Consider the following 14448-nt stretch of genomic DNA (forward strand, 5'->3'; position numbering starts at 1 on the left):
GGAACAGCTGACAGGCAGGGGCTAAGGGAAACAAAAACTGCACTGCAGATACAAACAGTGCAAACGAGAAAAGAATTAAAGTTAGTCCTGTGATGCAAGCCTTGAAGTTCAGCAGTCTTGAATTCAAGCTTGGGAGCTACTATCATAGAGACACATAGCTTCTATAAAGAAATGAAGCTTATTCACCAGGCTCCTTTATATGTGTCTTCCCCTCCACACGTCGGATTTAGGGTTTTTTTTTTTTTTTAAAGCAAAGTTTCAAAGGTATTTGTCAAATCACAGCACTGTCACATGATTCCAGAGCAGCAAACACAGCAATTAAAGGAATGTTTCAAGCCACTCTAAGTCTTTCAGTCTGATCTCAACAGCAGGCAAGATGCCAGAAGAACATTTTAAATAAAGAAAGAGCAAGAGCAGTTCCAGCTGAAAAGTTAAATTCAGGCTGTACAGTCTGCTATAGAACAGAATTCAAACAGGGATGCACGAGCTCCATGAGCTCATAGTATTATAAGGCTCTTTTAATTCTTATCAGTGATATCTAGAACGTATCACACGGTGGAATCTGAGCACCGAGAGGATGAACTCTTCAAGAAACCGTTAAGGATACCCTCAAGACATTTGTTCTACCCAATTCAGCTGAAAATTGTTCACAAAAGCCAGATGTGAAAATGCTGCTGGGATGATCTTGCTAGAGAGTTTTTAAACGATCAGGAAACAGCAGGGTTTGTTGGTGCAGTTGATGTAAGGCAAATTACAAGTCTTAAGCATTCAGGTACATGGGACTAAAAGGTCACCAAGGGACATGACATGCATTTTTTGCATTACAAATAGGAATATAATTCCCTTAATAGCCTAATAAAGGCTCAAAAACAGCTTGCAATGGCAAAATCTCTTAGGAACAGGTCAGACCAAAAAGGACCAAACAGCTCACAGGATTTACAAGGAATCACCATACTAGGTCCTTCATTTTGCTAAAAATGAAGAAGTTTTCTCCTCAAATTTAATGGGCTCCTTTTCCCTCTGACCACTGTGTAGCACTTCTGTGACCCCTAACTAAGGGTAAGGAAAATTTTATGTAGTATAATGTCACCATTGTATTGTACAGTGACATTAATATTTTCTGTCTCTCATGGCTAAATCCTGAGGTCCTAGATTTGTTTTGGGCAGAAAATTATCAACACTACATTATGCTGCTGCTATGATAACAAGCGAACAATTGTAACAGCATATTTCAATTTAGGACTAGAACTTACCCGAGCACAAGCAAAGGAAATTTTTGCAAGTCTTCGGACATATATCTGAGAAAAGCTGAAACATAATTCGACCAACTAGAAAAAAAAAAAAAAGTTGTGTAAGTCTTTGTAACCATAGAAGCAAATTAACACATAAAAGAGCCAGTATGTTTTGAATATATAAAGTTCTTGGAAAAAATATTTTATCAAGCATAATCAGGCATCACAAATATGAGTATATTAAAATAACTGGAACAATAACAGCATGATTGTCAAAAATAAAGATTAACTTCATCATATGTAATTTACTGAAAATTAAAATCTTCATTTTTAGATAAACTGAATCCTTATGATTGAAATTGACTTGGAAAGCTAAACTGGTCTAATACTTTAGCATGTCAATTTATTACTGTTTGAAAAATAAGATAATCCATGATAAATATACATCTTTAGAGAGCTACAGAATGTTTTTTTAATTTTAGGTATCATGTTCATACTAAATCATTAATAATTACATCTCTGCAGTTTTGTATCTGATCGTTACATAATGAATTCAACTGATTCGACATTGTACCATGTCCACAATTACATTTGAAATGGAGTCTTTTTTGCTAAGAGTACAAAATACAACAGATGAATCAAATAGGAGAAATTAAGAGCAAGTGGGACAATACTGGAAGTATGAGCCAAACACTATGCAAACTGAAGAGAGTAATTTCCACTCTCAAAACAGTTACTGCTATACAATTTATAGTACTTATGCTACATACCATTGAAAACTCTTAAAATACTTCTGAGCAGTGGTTTTGAGAAAAATATTAGAATGACTTCATATTTTGTTTTCCAAGACAGTATAAAACATACATCCAAACAAACAAAAAACCAAAAAGTCAGACACATGAATGAATGTCAGAAATTCAAGGCCAGTTTAAAACAAGTTTATTACCCTTACAGGTTGTGACATAAGAAGTTATAAAAGCTATGGCCATCCTTCCAAGGAAGCTACTGGTAATAATCTATTAATAAGTACTACCCTCTAGTGGTAAACTCTGGAAACATTTCAATACAATTATCAAAGATAACTGCTCAGTCTCGAGAGTCTCAAGAAACTACACTAAAATTTAAAGTTACGTCCAAATATAGTCAACTTCCTAGGAGGTGAATTATTGGTTCAGAAGTTAGTAGACAAATCACAGAATCCTTAAGGTTGGAAGGGACCTCTAGAGATCACCTACTCCAACCCGCCTGCACACACAGAGTCATCTACAGCGGCACAGGATTGCCCCCAAGCGGGTCTTGAAGATCTCCAGAGAAGGAGACTCCACAACCTCTCTGGGCAGCCTGTGCCAGGGCTCTGTCACCCTCACTGTCAAAAAGCGTTTCCTTAAGTTCTCGTAGAACTTTTGGTGCTTCAGTCTGTGGCCGTTTCCTCTAGTCCTATCGCTGTCCACCACTGAAAAGAGGCCGCCCCCCCTCCTCCTCACTGCCTCCCTTGAGGTATTTATACACGCTGATCAGGTCCCCCCTCAGCCTCCTCTTCTCCAGGCTGAACAGACCCAGCTCTCCCAGCCTTTGTTCATAGGGCAGATGTTCCAGGCCCCTGATCATCCTGGTAGCCCTGCGCTGGACTCTCTCCAGCAGCTCCACATCCCTCTTGTACTGGGGAGCCCAGAACTGGACACAGGCTCCAGATGTGGCCTCACCAGGGCTGAGAAAAAAAATAAATAAGAGAAATAAAGATCCCCACCATTGTGTATTCTTAGACAAAAGCAGACAAAAAAAAAAAACACTCAAAATACCATTAGTTGTAGAAATATCTATTTCATTAACTAACTGCATTAATCTGAGAATTTCTCATTACAGCAGAAAAATCAAGAAAGTACACGTGGACCGACTTCAAAGAATGGGATAACTTGCATTTGTTATATGAAATACAATACCTTTCAGAAAAGCAACAATAACAACAAAGTATCATTATCCTCATTTTGCAAACATTCACAAAAATAAGCATCAGTGGTTGACTTCACAAGATGAAAACTGTCAAATAACAATAAGTTTACTGCCTACAGACTCCAGGGGAAGGAGGCTACATTTTATTTTCTCAGACAAACCATGAAAGCTTCCAATTCCAAGTCAATGGCCTTCGTATGTAGGACAGTAAGAAAATGGAAATGACCTACATTTCCTACGAGAAAATGTAGGAAAATGACCTACATCCCTTTTAAGAACATCTTGCAACTGTAAGTCCCTATTAGCTTGAGAAATCAGTGTCATGAGTTACGAAATTCAACTGCTAGCTTAAAAACAAACATGCACAAGCTTCAGAGCACCTCCACAAGTAGCATTTCTGTCTCACACTATCCACGTGCACTGGAATCGTATCCCACTTGCTTATTCTATAGTGTGACAGAAAAGATAAAATTGAGAGCTTATTGAAGCATAATCTCTCTGCAGAGGCCAAGCTGCATTGTTGCTTATACCCCAGCAGAGCCAATATGAATTGCTTCCTTACTTTAAGGTTACAGAGCTTAAGAGCCTGATTTTGACTTTTAGGTCCATCTACAGTAGCCAGGCAAAAGCTCTTTCCTGCTCAAATCCATGCAAATCATTTCACACAAGACTTCTAAATCAGGGTGCACAGTTCTCCAAAGCAACATCACCTCTTACATCTTTTGGTGGAAGAAATTTCAATTTGGTCTTAAATTCATGGAAATTTTATGGCAGAGCATAAAAAAAAAAGGCATTCCTAAGATATTATGATCTCAACAGTACTTTCAGTCGTATTTTGCTGATTAGATCTGCTAAGCTTGTCACATCTTCTCAGCTCCTACAAATTTGCTTTATGACACTTATCCATCATCAAAAGACTATCACAGCACACCCAGGTTAAGATATGGAAGTCTCTCTTCCACATAACCTGAAGGGCTGCTCACTCTGTTATATTTAATTATATAAAATGTTGCAGTTTGCTGGTAGTACACAAACCACATACTGAGCTTCCATCTGGTGGATTACTACCTGTACTTCAGATAAATGGCAAAAATATTAAGTAAAAGGGTATATTTTCTGATATTGACTAATAAACAGTCAATTAGATGCACCAAGGAAAGATCAAACAAATTTTCAAACTCAAAAAAGCCCTCAAATCAGGTAACTGCACATAAAAAGATAATTTAAGCAGATAAAAAGATAATTTAAGCAGACTTCTAACAGATTTTTTTCTTGTGTTAAAACCAATGAATCTTTCTCTCACTTAGAAAAGAAACAGTCATTTTAAAACTGGAGCTCAAAGCCAAATAACTCAAGTATTTGTTGACATAATGTGGGTTAAAGTTTTTTGAATCTGAAATGTGTGAAATTTGAATTGGAAACGTTTGAAGTTTCCTCAGATCTAAATACTCCTCTCTCTAGTGCTCTACTCTCTGAAGTTTCATCCTCACTTAATTTCTTCTGCTTCTCTTTCTGCATACAAAGCTTAAGTTACCCAACTATAGAACAAAACTTACAAAACTTACCACAGCTAAGTGTAAGACCTGCATGCCTGTAAAATAAACAGGCATTGTTTGCTAAAAATGATTGCTCAGCTAGGTTAAATCAGTTCATAAATCTTATGTATAAGTTAATATATATACATACTACATAATGTGAGTATATATAATCAGGACAGTGCACATACTATATCAGTACACTATAGTAATAGTCTTACCATACATTAGTGTACTTTCTATGCAAGCCAGCACCATGGAAATGAAGGCAATCATAACTTGTGTTCATTAATCATAAAAAAATACACTTATTATTAAAAATGATGAAGTGATTCTTATTTGTTAGGAAGCTTTTATATTCATTTTTTATAATCATTCTTTATTTTTGGATCAAAATTAAGAGTAAGTAACCAAGAAGTATTTTAAGTTATTAATTAAATAGAGCAGATATGATACAAGTTTTAAGATATTTTGAAACTAAAACTAAATAGCTGCAGATAACACTTTATGAAATTAATTAAGTGTACCAGTTCTGGAAACCAGATGGCAATAACCAGAAATAAGCAAACTTCAAAGTCCCATTTCACAAGCCAAAGAATGAAAGGGTTTTTTTCTTTCTCTCTTCATTTTTCAATGCCTAAGCAATGTCTAACCTATAGAAGAATTAGAGCTTGATTCAAATCAAGTTACAAAAATTCACGGTAGAAATATCTACATTATATCACAACAAGTGCACTTGCCAGTAAAGCCTGGTCTATTAAAGTCTGATTTCAAATGCTTAGCATGTGATTCCCCCAATTTAACTGCTCAACAGCTTTAAGCAAAACTGGAAAAAAGCACGCATTGTTTGAGCATATTTTACACATAATGCAAACTCTTTCACTAAATTATGTTTAGATCATGAAGGATTCAATTTCAGGTAGACAGAACAAATCCAATTCCAATTTAAACCAGAAAACTTCTTTAAATAAGTTCTTAAAATTAAGTTCTTTATTTGTCTTCTTTCAATTTCTTAGTGTAAACCAAGTAGGAAGAGATGACTGCATTTCTTCCAATATTTCATCAAGAACATCAAGAATAGCTGAATTACAACACAGCGATTCCAACCATTATGACACTGATATACATCATTTACAGACAGAGCAGAAAGTCTGCCAGATGCCCAGAGGCTTACATAAATGTAAATACTAGTTTAAATAACATTTTAATAAACATATTTCAATCGTATGCATTTATCCCTAAATTTTTGAAATGTAAGAATAAGTTATGCAAATTTTAGAATACTTCTTTAGAGTAGAAATGTGGCACAATTTTCAGAAAATAAAACCTCACACTGGATAAGATTTAAAACATTATTTGAAACAATGGATGTTACAATTTCTCTAAGCAGGAATCCACAGAAAGTTTTGATACTTTCTTAATGCTTCCTTATCCTAACTTACATTCTGTGCAGTCAAAGTCTCCATAAACTTCTTCCTTTCACAGTGCTCTCTACTAACTCGTGTCCTCCACGAATACTCCCCGGAGCTCCCTTCGCTCCAAACTTGTGATCTACACAACAACAATCTCATTTTCATTATTGCTTGCAATTCAGATTTACTGCCTTCTGAGAAACGCAAATGGGAAACAACCCTGTTTACCTGCTTACCAGACTTGGTCTCATTTGCTAATCCACAATTTGTTTTAGACGTGAAGGTAAATCTTCAACTATTGCACTCCACACTGAAAACTGATAATTCTGTATACGTAACTATTTTGTCCAGAACTGAGATATCTCCATTTCTCATCTCTCACACGTTCTCTGGGGGCCTCCACGTCCTCTTGACTCGTTGCACTGCACTCAACAAATCCTCTGTTTGATTCAGAGTCAACACACTTAACTATTCCTTGCAAATCTACAACACTAAAGGGCTAAAGTTAACGGGGAGCCAGTTTCTCTATTCATGAAAAATAACAAAGACCCGATAATAAATTTGCCTCCCTGGTTCTCTTAATACAGATGTACCAGCAATGTGACTGGCCCAGAGCTGCTTCTTTCACTAAAATTCATAGCTCTGGCAGTCAAAATCTCCAAATACGCCAAGCTTCAGATAATTGAGACTAGGAGAAGTAAGGAAGAAAAAAAAATCCCAGCACATTGAAAAGGGGAAGGACACCATCCCAGGAAGAACAGCAGCTGAGGCAGAAAGAAGAATAACAACAATAAAAGAACATCTGCTTATTAACAAAAACAAAAGAGAGAGAGAAAACAAGGAAAAATCACCGGTAGATAGGCATGAGGCACAGCAAAAAAAAATGAGTCAATTCTAAGATTTTAAACATGTTTGGATAGACAAAGCCAGTCAGCTTTGCTCAGCATGATATAGGTGGGAAGAAAATGAAGCCTGTTTGTTTTCTTTGAATAGCCACATAAATTACTACAGCAAGAGACGCTCTATTTGACTTACTAGTCAGACATCAATCCCTTAGGTACTATAATAATTAGAACACAACTCACACAAGGAGTCTTCAGAATCAAGGCATTACTAGGCGTCTAGTGACTGTCATCAAATTGGCATCTTACTACCATAAATAGCTTACTCTTACCCACAAGCGGTATGTGCTCGAATCCATTACAGTAAAACGAAACAAAAACCCTAAAACATGGGAAAGTAGCTCTCTGTGCTAGTAGTTTCCCCCTCCCAAAGCGGACTCTTATTTTCCAGTTACTCCTTAAAAAAAAAAAATCAACCACAATTTGCACTCATAAAAATGGTTAACAAAAAGTTACCTAAATTTTGTTACACTGAAAAACACTGATAAAAGGGTTCGAAGTTCACTATACAGAAAGAACCACATAGCAGCAGGCATCAAGTTTATCTACAAATCGTGAAGTAAAAATTAAATGCTTCTGAAAGCACAACCAAAGCTAGAGCATAAATACTGCATTTTTTTATAGCGTAACAGATCTGGTCTTGCAGCAAAACTAATTCAAACTCTTCATGCCCCTTTACACACATGCACACTTTGCTGTTCCTTCTACGTATGTGCACTGCTCCCTTATTTCCAATTGCTACAGGAACACATTCATCCAAGACGCAAACAAAATCTCTACAGTCAAACACAACCTAGTTGTGAGCTATGTGGTGGAACATTTTTGGATTTTAAGCAATCAAAAATAAGTGTTAGAATGATAATGTTTCATATTTTATGGACAAAGAGATGTTTCCATTGTTTTGAGAGAAGGACATCTCCTTTTACTCTCTGGGGAGAAGTTATCTGAGCTTTTCAATGCAGGCAGGAGGGTGGCAATGTCTCAGTCCTTGGCGAGCAGCAACATGCAGTGTTGTTCCCTTCCCTGCATTTCCACAGACAATAAAGATGAACAGGCAGATTGGCTAATTGGGTTAAAGTCACATAAGCAAAATCTTAATGTTAACTTTTAAATTGCAGGCAGCTTTCCAATTTCCACTGTCATCAGCATAGATCTCTCCAAGTGAATGCTTTATCTCATCTGTAAGCATTGATGTGTCACTTGCACTTGATTCAGATTTTGTATTTCATTTTGTAGCCAAAAGGGTAATATTTAAGCTTTAGTAAATTTAACCTTATGTTTTGCATATTAAATTGATGACAAACACTAGCATACACTAGAACTATACTATAATCCTGATTCCAACATTTTAAAAATTGATGTGTTTTCCTGTGAGAGAAGTTCAACAGGTAGGGAGAGATTCTTCAGAAGAAGAGTCAAAACAACAGACTAAAGATTAAAAGTAAATGAGATAATGCTCTGAATAGATGACTAGTTCAAACTGGGGCACAAATCAATTCAATTAAATTACACTTCTGAACCAGAAACCTGCCTACCCCAAAACATCCAAGTTTTGTTTTTAATAGTCTAAATCCACAGTAAAACTGAATTTAAAACCACAAGAAATGTTAATGTTACATGAAAAGCTACATTCTTCTCCCCGCAAACAGTATTCAAAAAAGCCCTGTGAAACAGAATAACTCAAAAGGAAGCAGCAAAGGCCAAAAGTCAGTCATGCCATATCAGGTTACTGAGGCTGGAATTAAATCTCTTTTGAATTTCTGAAGAAATGGAAGAGCAAATCAAATGACCAGAAGTTGCATCTGAAGGCAACTGAAATTTGAAAATGTTGATATAAATTCTTATTCTAAAGGCTTTCCTAGAAAATATGCAGCAGAAATTGAAAGTGAAAGCATAATGGAGCCATTCATAATTAATTCTTTCGCTAGAGGCAAATAACAGTGATACAGAGCCCTGGACACATTTTTGGTAGTCACATACACAGATTGTTTCTTGTTCAAAATTATGATGATGATGTATATCCGTATTACCATTTTTACAGTTTGGCAAAAACAAAGAAAAAGGGATGAAACTGCAATGGGAACTAAATAGCTGGTCTGGGATTAAAAGTCAGACTACCACCTAAGGGCGATTACATTTTCCAGGGGGAAAATACGAGGTAAAGATATTTTTTCTTTAAACTTAGCCTCTTTATTCTCAGCCAGAAGATTTATTTTAAGCAGGAGGAGGAGATTTATACCAGAAGACCTCCTCAAGTCTCTTTTCCTATTCAATTACTCTAAAAAATGCTCCCTGCATCGTTACCTCCAGTTTCCTCATAACTCACTCTGGTCTTCTTTAACTGTAAACTCGCAACACATAATACTGCAACCAGACAATTTAATACACTATATTTTTTTTTTTTTTTTTTTTTTTTTTTTAATGCTCACAACCACATTAATTAGCTTTTCTGAACCCCCTATTCAGGAAGCGATTAAAAACTGATCTCAAGAGAAAACAAAAGCGTACATTATCCCAGCCAACATCAAGTTATAAAGGGTATCAAGCTAATAAATGCATTAACTTGGGGGGAAAAAAAAAAGAAAAAAAAACATGTATGTGTATAGAAATCAAAGGCCAAATTAACAGGGAAAAGCCGGGCTAATTGGCAAGAAAAGCCCATGAAATGAGGGATGGAAGGCGAGGTGCCAAGCTCACCTGGCTCCCGGTTGATCTCGACGTCGAAGAAGCACTGAGGCCGGTCCTGCACCCCCATGGCCACGCTCCCTCAGCGCCTGGGAGACACAAAACACTCAGCACAGGCGGGAATTAAAGCGTTTTCAACACACGACCCCCCGAAATCATCGTGTTTCACACCCAAACCAAGGGGCTGGAACTACCAACATCAGCGTGCTCCAGGGAGGAAAAATAGAAAGGAGAAAAAAAAGAGGGGGGGGGAGGGGGAAGAGGGTAGAAAGAAGAAGAAAGGTAGTGTACACCCTTGCAAAGCATTAAAATAAAATAAAATAAAATAAAATAAAATAAAATACAGGCGTTGTTGAGAAACTAATTTTTATTTTTTTAATGCATATACCTTCTCGCTCCAAACAGAGCTTTCCCTCCCACCAGTGGCCAAACACTAGCGGAGAAAGAAAATGTTAAAAATAGTAATAAAAAAAAACCGCTGCTGCTCCCAGAGGCTCCCCCCGATGCCGCGTTGCCTCTGACCGGCCCCCAGGGACCGGGCGACACCCCCGAAACTTGGCTGCAACAGCGAGTCTCCCTCCCAGGCTCCCTAAGGAGAATTTATCTCCTTAATGAAAGATATAAATATAGAGGGAGGGGAAGAGGGGGAGGAACGGGGCGCCCTTTAGCGTTGCCCGCGCTCCCGCCGGGGCCGCGGCCTCACCTGGCAGCTCGGGCGCTTTGTTCGCTCTCCTTCCCCCCGGCCCCGCGCTCGGCCACTGCCGCCCGCCCTCTCCCCTCCTCCGCCCCGCGAGGAGGCGCCGCCGGCCGCGGGCGCCATTAACCGCCCCGTCCTCCTTCCCGCCCCGCCCATCCCCCACGCCCGCCGCCCTTTCCCGCCGCCTCGCGGCCAACGGCCGCCGTGAGGTAAAAGCGGCGGGAGCGGCGGCTTCTCCCTGTGGCACCTTTGGGGGAGCCCGCGCGAGGGGTTGTCGTCTGTGCGATGGGGACAAGGATCCCCCCCGGCCTCGGCTGCGGCGGGAGCCGCCTCCCTCCTCAGCGCCCGCTCGCCATGGCGGCAGCAGGAGGGGACGGGCTGGAGCGAGCGGCACCGGGAGGAGCCAGCGTGTCGCCTTGGTGGGGAGCATCCCTCCTCCGGCCTCCCTCACCCGCTGGACACGGAGCTCCGCTTTTCTCTTCAGGAAAACCCAGGCAGTTTCGCGGGGGGTTCTCTCTCCCTCCCTGGTTTGAGCGGGGAAATACTTGTGTGAACACTAACACTGTGTTTTGTGTTTGAAAACGTTTACCACAGTGTGTTCTCCAGGACTTAGCTTTGATATGTATACATACATACATATATATATATATACACACACACATTTCTTTCAGAAGGAAAACAAGGCCACCTGAAGTGTTCCTGTATCTCTTGCTGTGCCCACACCAGGTGGGAAGGCAGAGCTGCTGTGGCTGCGTTGAGGCAAAGTCCTATGTGTGACCATGAAAATCCCCAAATTTCAGCATGTGTTTAGTTTTATACCCATTCTAGCACATAACCCCACTATCAGCTGTATTTGCCATCCTAGCCTCATCATGTTTCCTTTAGCCAGCATCAGGAAGGGCTGCAGAAGATTAAATTATGATAGCGAGTTATTTCTCTGGGTTTGGGGTACTGAACCATCCCAGAACGTGGAAGTGCTTAAGGTTTAGTAGTCAGCAAAGCGTCGACCTGTTCAGGTAGGAGGTTGCCAGCGTGTTGATTCAACTCATAATGCTTCAGCTCAGCTTGAGCCTACCGCTCTTTCCAGAGTGAATCACACTGTGAATATCCAGCAGCTTAAAATCATGCATCATATTCACCTATACAGACATGGAGAAATTAAGTGCATTTCATAGGAATTCTTTTCCAGATAGGTACACTTTGGAACCAAGTGTCCTTAATTTCTCTAATCCTCTTAAGCAAAAAAAAGAAAATCATATGGTTGGGCTTTGTTCTGTTTTGTTTGTTTATTTTTCTTTTCTCAAGCTAAACTAAACCACTAACCTGGAGTTTCTTGCTTTTCTGTTTTCGGAAAGTGAGTGTTTCCTATAGGCAGATGGACAAAGACGTTAGCAAAGCACATAGAAAGGCTTGGAAATGCACTACTTGCTTCCCATGCAAGGAGCAAAGATTAAAAGAAAAGAAAATTAAAAAGAAAAATTCATTTCAATCCCTGATTATTTTAACAAAGAAGCAAATTAGAAGTTCTGGTCCTCTTGGAGATAAGCTTTTGAGATCACCTCTATGCCTAAAGCTAATAAATGTGGTGCTTGGTAAAGAAAAAAAAAACTTTCAAAGCACATTCAAGTCCAGTCTTTTAAAACATGAAAAGTATATCCTGGTTACAAATAATGATTTTTTCACAGTGTTCCTGTCCAAGAGCTACTGCAGATGCTGCTCTGGTAACATCCTGTGCCCATTGAGAGCAATGACAAAGTCCCCATTGATTGCAGTGACTATAGATGTAGGCTGTTGGAGGGGGATTAAAGTCTGCATGGTAAAGCTGAATAAGCCCTTCTGTGTGATACTAGTTTTTGATGTGCCACAGATTTGTCAAACAACCCCCATTAGGCTAAAATTTCACAAGACTTTCCCCCAAATTTCCCCACTTTTACATGCACTAAGATCAACATATCTAACTTCTTTTATTCTACCTAGCATTCTAGCTTTGGAGTTTTCTTCCTTGTACAATTTATGCTCAAGAAGTCACCCTGGCAAACCTTGGTTTGAAGTTTCTTCTCTGAGATAGCGTGTACATACCTTGAAAAGCAAAAGGGTGCAGAAGTTCTGTGCACATTAGGGTAAAACTCTATTTTGAGACCTAGGTCTTATTTCCCCAATTGTCCAAAAATTTTTTAGAATATAATTACTCTTTATACAAAAGAAAGTATTTAGAGTGTTTTGGGGAAATTCATACATAAAGCCTGAATCTAAAATGAAAAACATTTTTTACAAGCAATAAATAGTTGTTCACTTATTTCACTTAGTATTTTAAGTATGGCCATTGCAGTTACATAATATTTTTCAGCTATAATCCTCTTAAGGACCAAGTGCTCCAAACTCTTCTAGTCTGCTCCCTGAATGCTGAAGAAAGTTTCTCGGCTAATTTTTGGTTTGGCTGCACTTCAGTTACTTAAGGAGGAGGAGGAATTTTTGACATAGCCTTTCATTATCTGGGATGTGTCGAGTAGGGGGTGGTGCTCAAAATACTTCTATGACATAAATCCATGACTGCTTATTCAAAATCTCGTTCTCTAGCTGTTCTGTGCACAGATTTTATTGGATGTGAACAGATATAATGTCATTCTACTGAGAAAAGAGCTGACTCTATTCATGAAGGTCACAGTAATTCTGAACATCAAAAGACACTAGATAAGTAGCCCAGAAGTTCTACAGCTACATTAAAAAAGCTTCTGTTACCACTGAAGAGCAGATGAGCACCTCAAGTGCTTCCTTCAACTGACTGTTCAGTCATGCAAAACTATTTCCTTTTTGTTTCCTGATATATAAATATTGTGGAGCAGAATAATTGGAAAAATGGCTTTAATGGTAAAAAGTCTCACTGCTGAGCAAACAAGTAGTTAATAGTGAAAAGCTACCAGGCAGTTATCCATTAAGCAAACTTAAACACTGAAAAGATACTTAAATAAAATAAAACAACATTGCTATCTTAGGAGTTTGTAGGAATTTAGAGTTTTTAAGGGAAGTATTAAAACAACAGGCATTTATAGAGGGCCTTCAAACAGGACTGAGTAAACTGGGACCTGTTGGTAGGAGACTGTTGCAAGCAAATCAGTAGACTGAGGACTTCAGGTGCCTTCCCTGCCCAAGTAGCATTAATAATTGTCTTGGAGGACAGATTTCCCATTTTGGCTCTGTACCAGATTGCTTCCCTTTGGTTACTCCTGAGTACTGTGGTCCAGGTCAAGACTGGTCCCGTAAGCCTGTTTTAAGGGTTGCCATGCTCATAGAAATAGAAAGCCAGATGCTTTGAAATCATTTAACAGGACATGAACATTAGATAAAATGAAGAAAGATTATATTTACTATTATTCAAATGAGGTAAAAGTGAAGATTATATTTACTATTATTCAAATGCTAACAATCCTATTAATAACCTCATTGAGACAGGGCAGAGAAGTCAAACATTAGAGTACTTTTGTTACGCGTATTTTAAGTGATCCCCAATGAATCTCTCTCCTTTGCTCTCTGACAAACTCTTAGCTGCTTCCACAGAGGCCTCACAGCAGAGATTCCCATCTCGGGCAAAACCTTTGTCCCCGGATTTGCTGTTACTGGAGAGGAGCATTGATTTGGGGATGCAGGTGTCCTTGGCTTATAAAGGTATTTGCAACCTCACCTGTGCAAACACTGCCTGTGCTTCTGTCAGAGTTCTCCTTTCCCCAGGGATTTCCTGGGAACCATAAATCAATTAATTCCTTAAATATAACAGACTTCCTAAAGGATTACTGACCTCTCTCCCGCATCCTTCCCCAAAGCTGAGGAACGTTTCCATCCCTGGCACGAGTAGGTGGAGCCATCTGCTCTCCAGGCAGTAAACAGAATTTTTTAGTGGCTGTCCCAGCGTGACACAAATACAAGCCAGTTATTAATCCATTATGTGGTTGATTGCCTAATGGGGTGGAGTATTTCCCTTTATGTATAGCTTCCTTAGGCATTGACATCTGTATTTCAAATAAAATGACATATGGGACT

At 38.9% G+C, this 14448-nt stretch overlaps 1 protein-coding gene across 4 annotated transcripts in view; it reads right to left on the reverse strand.

Annotated features, from left to right (window-relative positions):
* Positions 1-10687, reverse strand: part of NKTR (natural killer cell triggering receptor) — a 36169-nt gene extending 25482 nt beyond the window's left edge. For all 4 annotated transcript variants that reach the window (XM_026041073.1, XM_026041071.1, XM_026041072.1 and 1 more), the window contains exons 1-3: positions 10661-10687; positions 9729-9805; positions 1254-1328 (exon numbers count right to left, since the gene is read on the reverse strand). In XM_026041073.1, coding sequence (XP_025896858.1) covers positions 1254-1328; positions 9729-9786 — 133 coding nt within the window. In that variant the 5' untranslated portion in view covers positions 9787-9805; positions 10661-10687. The remainder of the gene's footprint in view (positions 1-1253; positions 1329-9728; positions 9806-10660) is intronic.
* Positions 10688-14448: the final 3761 nt, after the last annotated feature.

This window comes from Nothoprocta perdicaria, unplaced genomic scaffold (assembly GCF_003342845.1).
Source record: "Nothoprocta perdicaria isolate Ctin4 unplaced genomic scaffold, notPer1 scaffold_277, whole genome shotgun sequence".
NCBI lineage: Eukaryota > Metazoa > Chordata > Aves > Tinamiformes > Tinamidae > Nothoprocta > Nothoprocta perdicaria.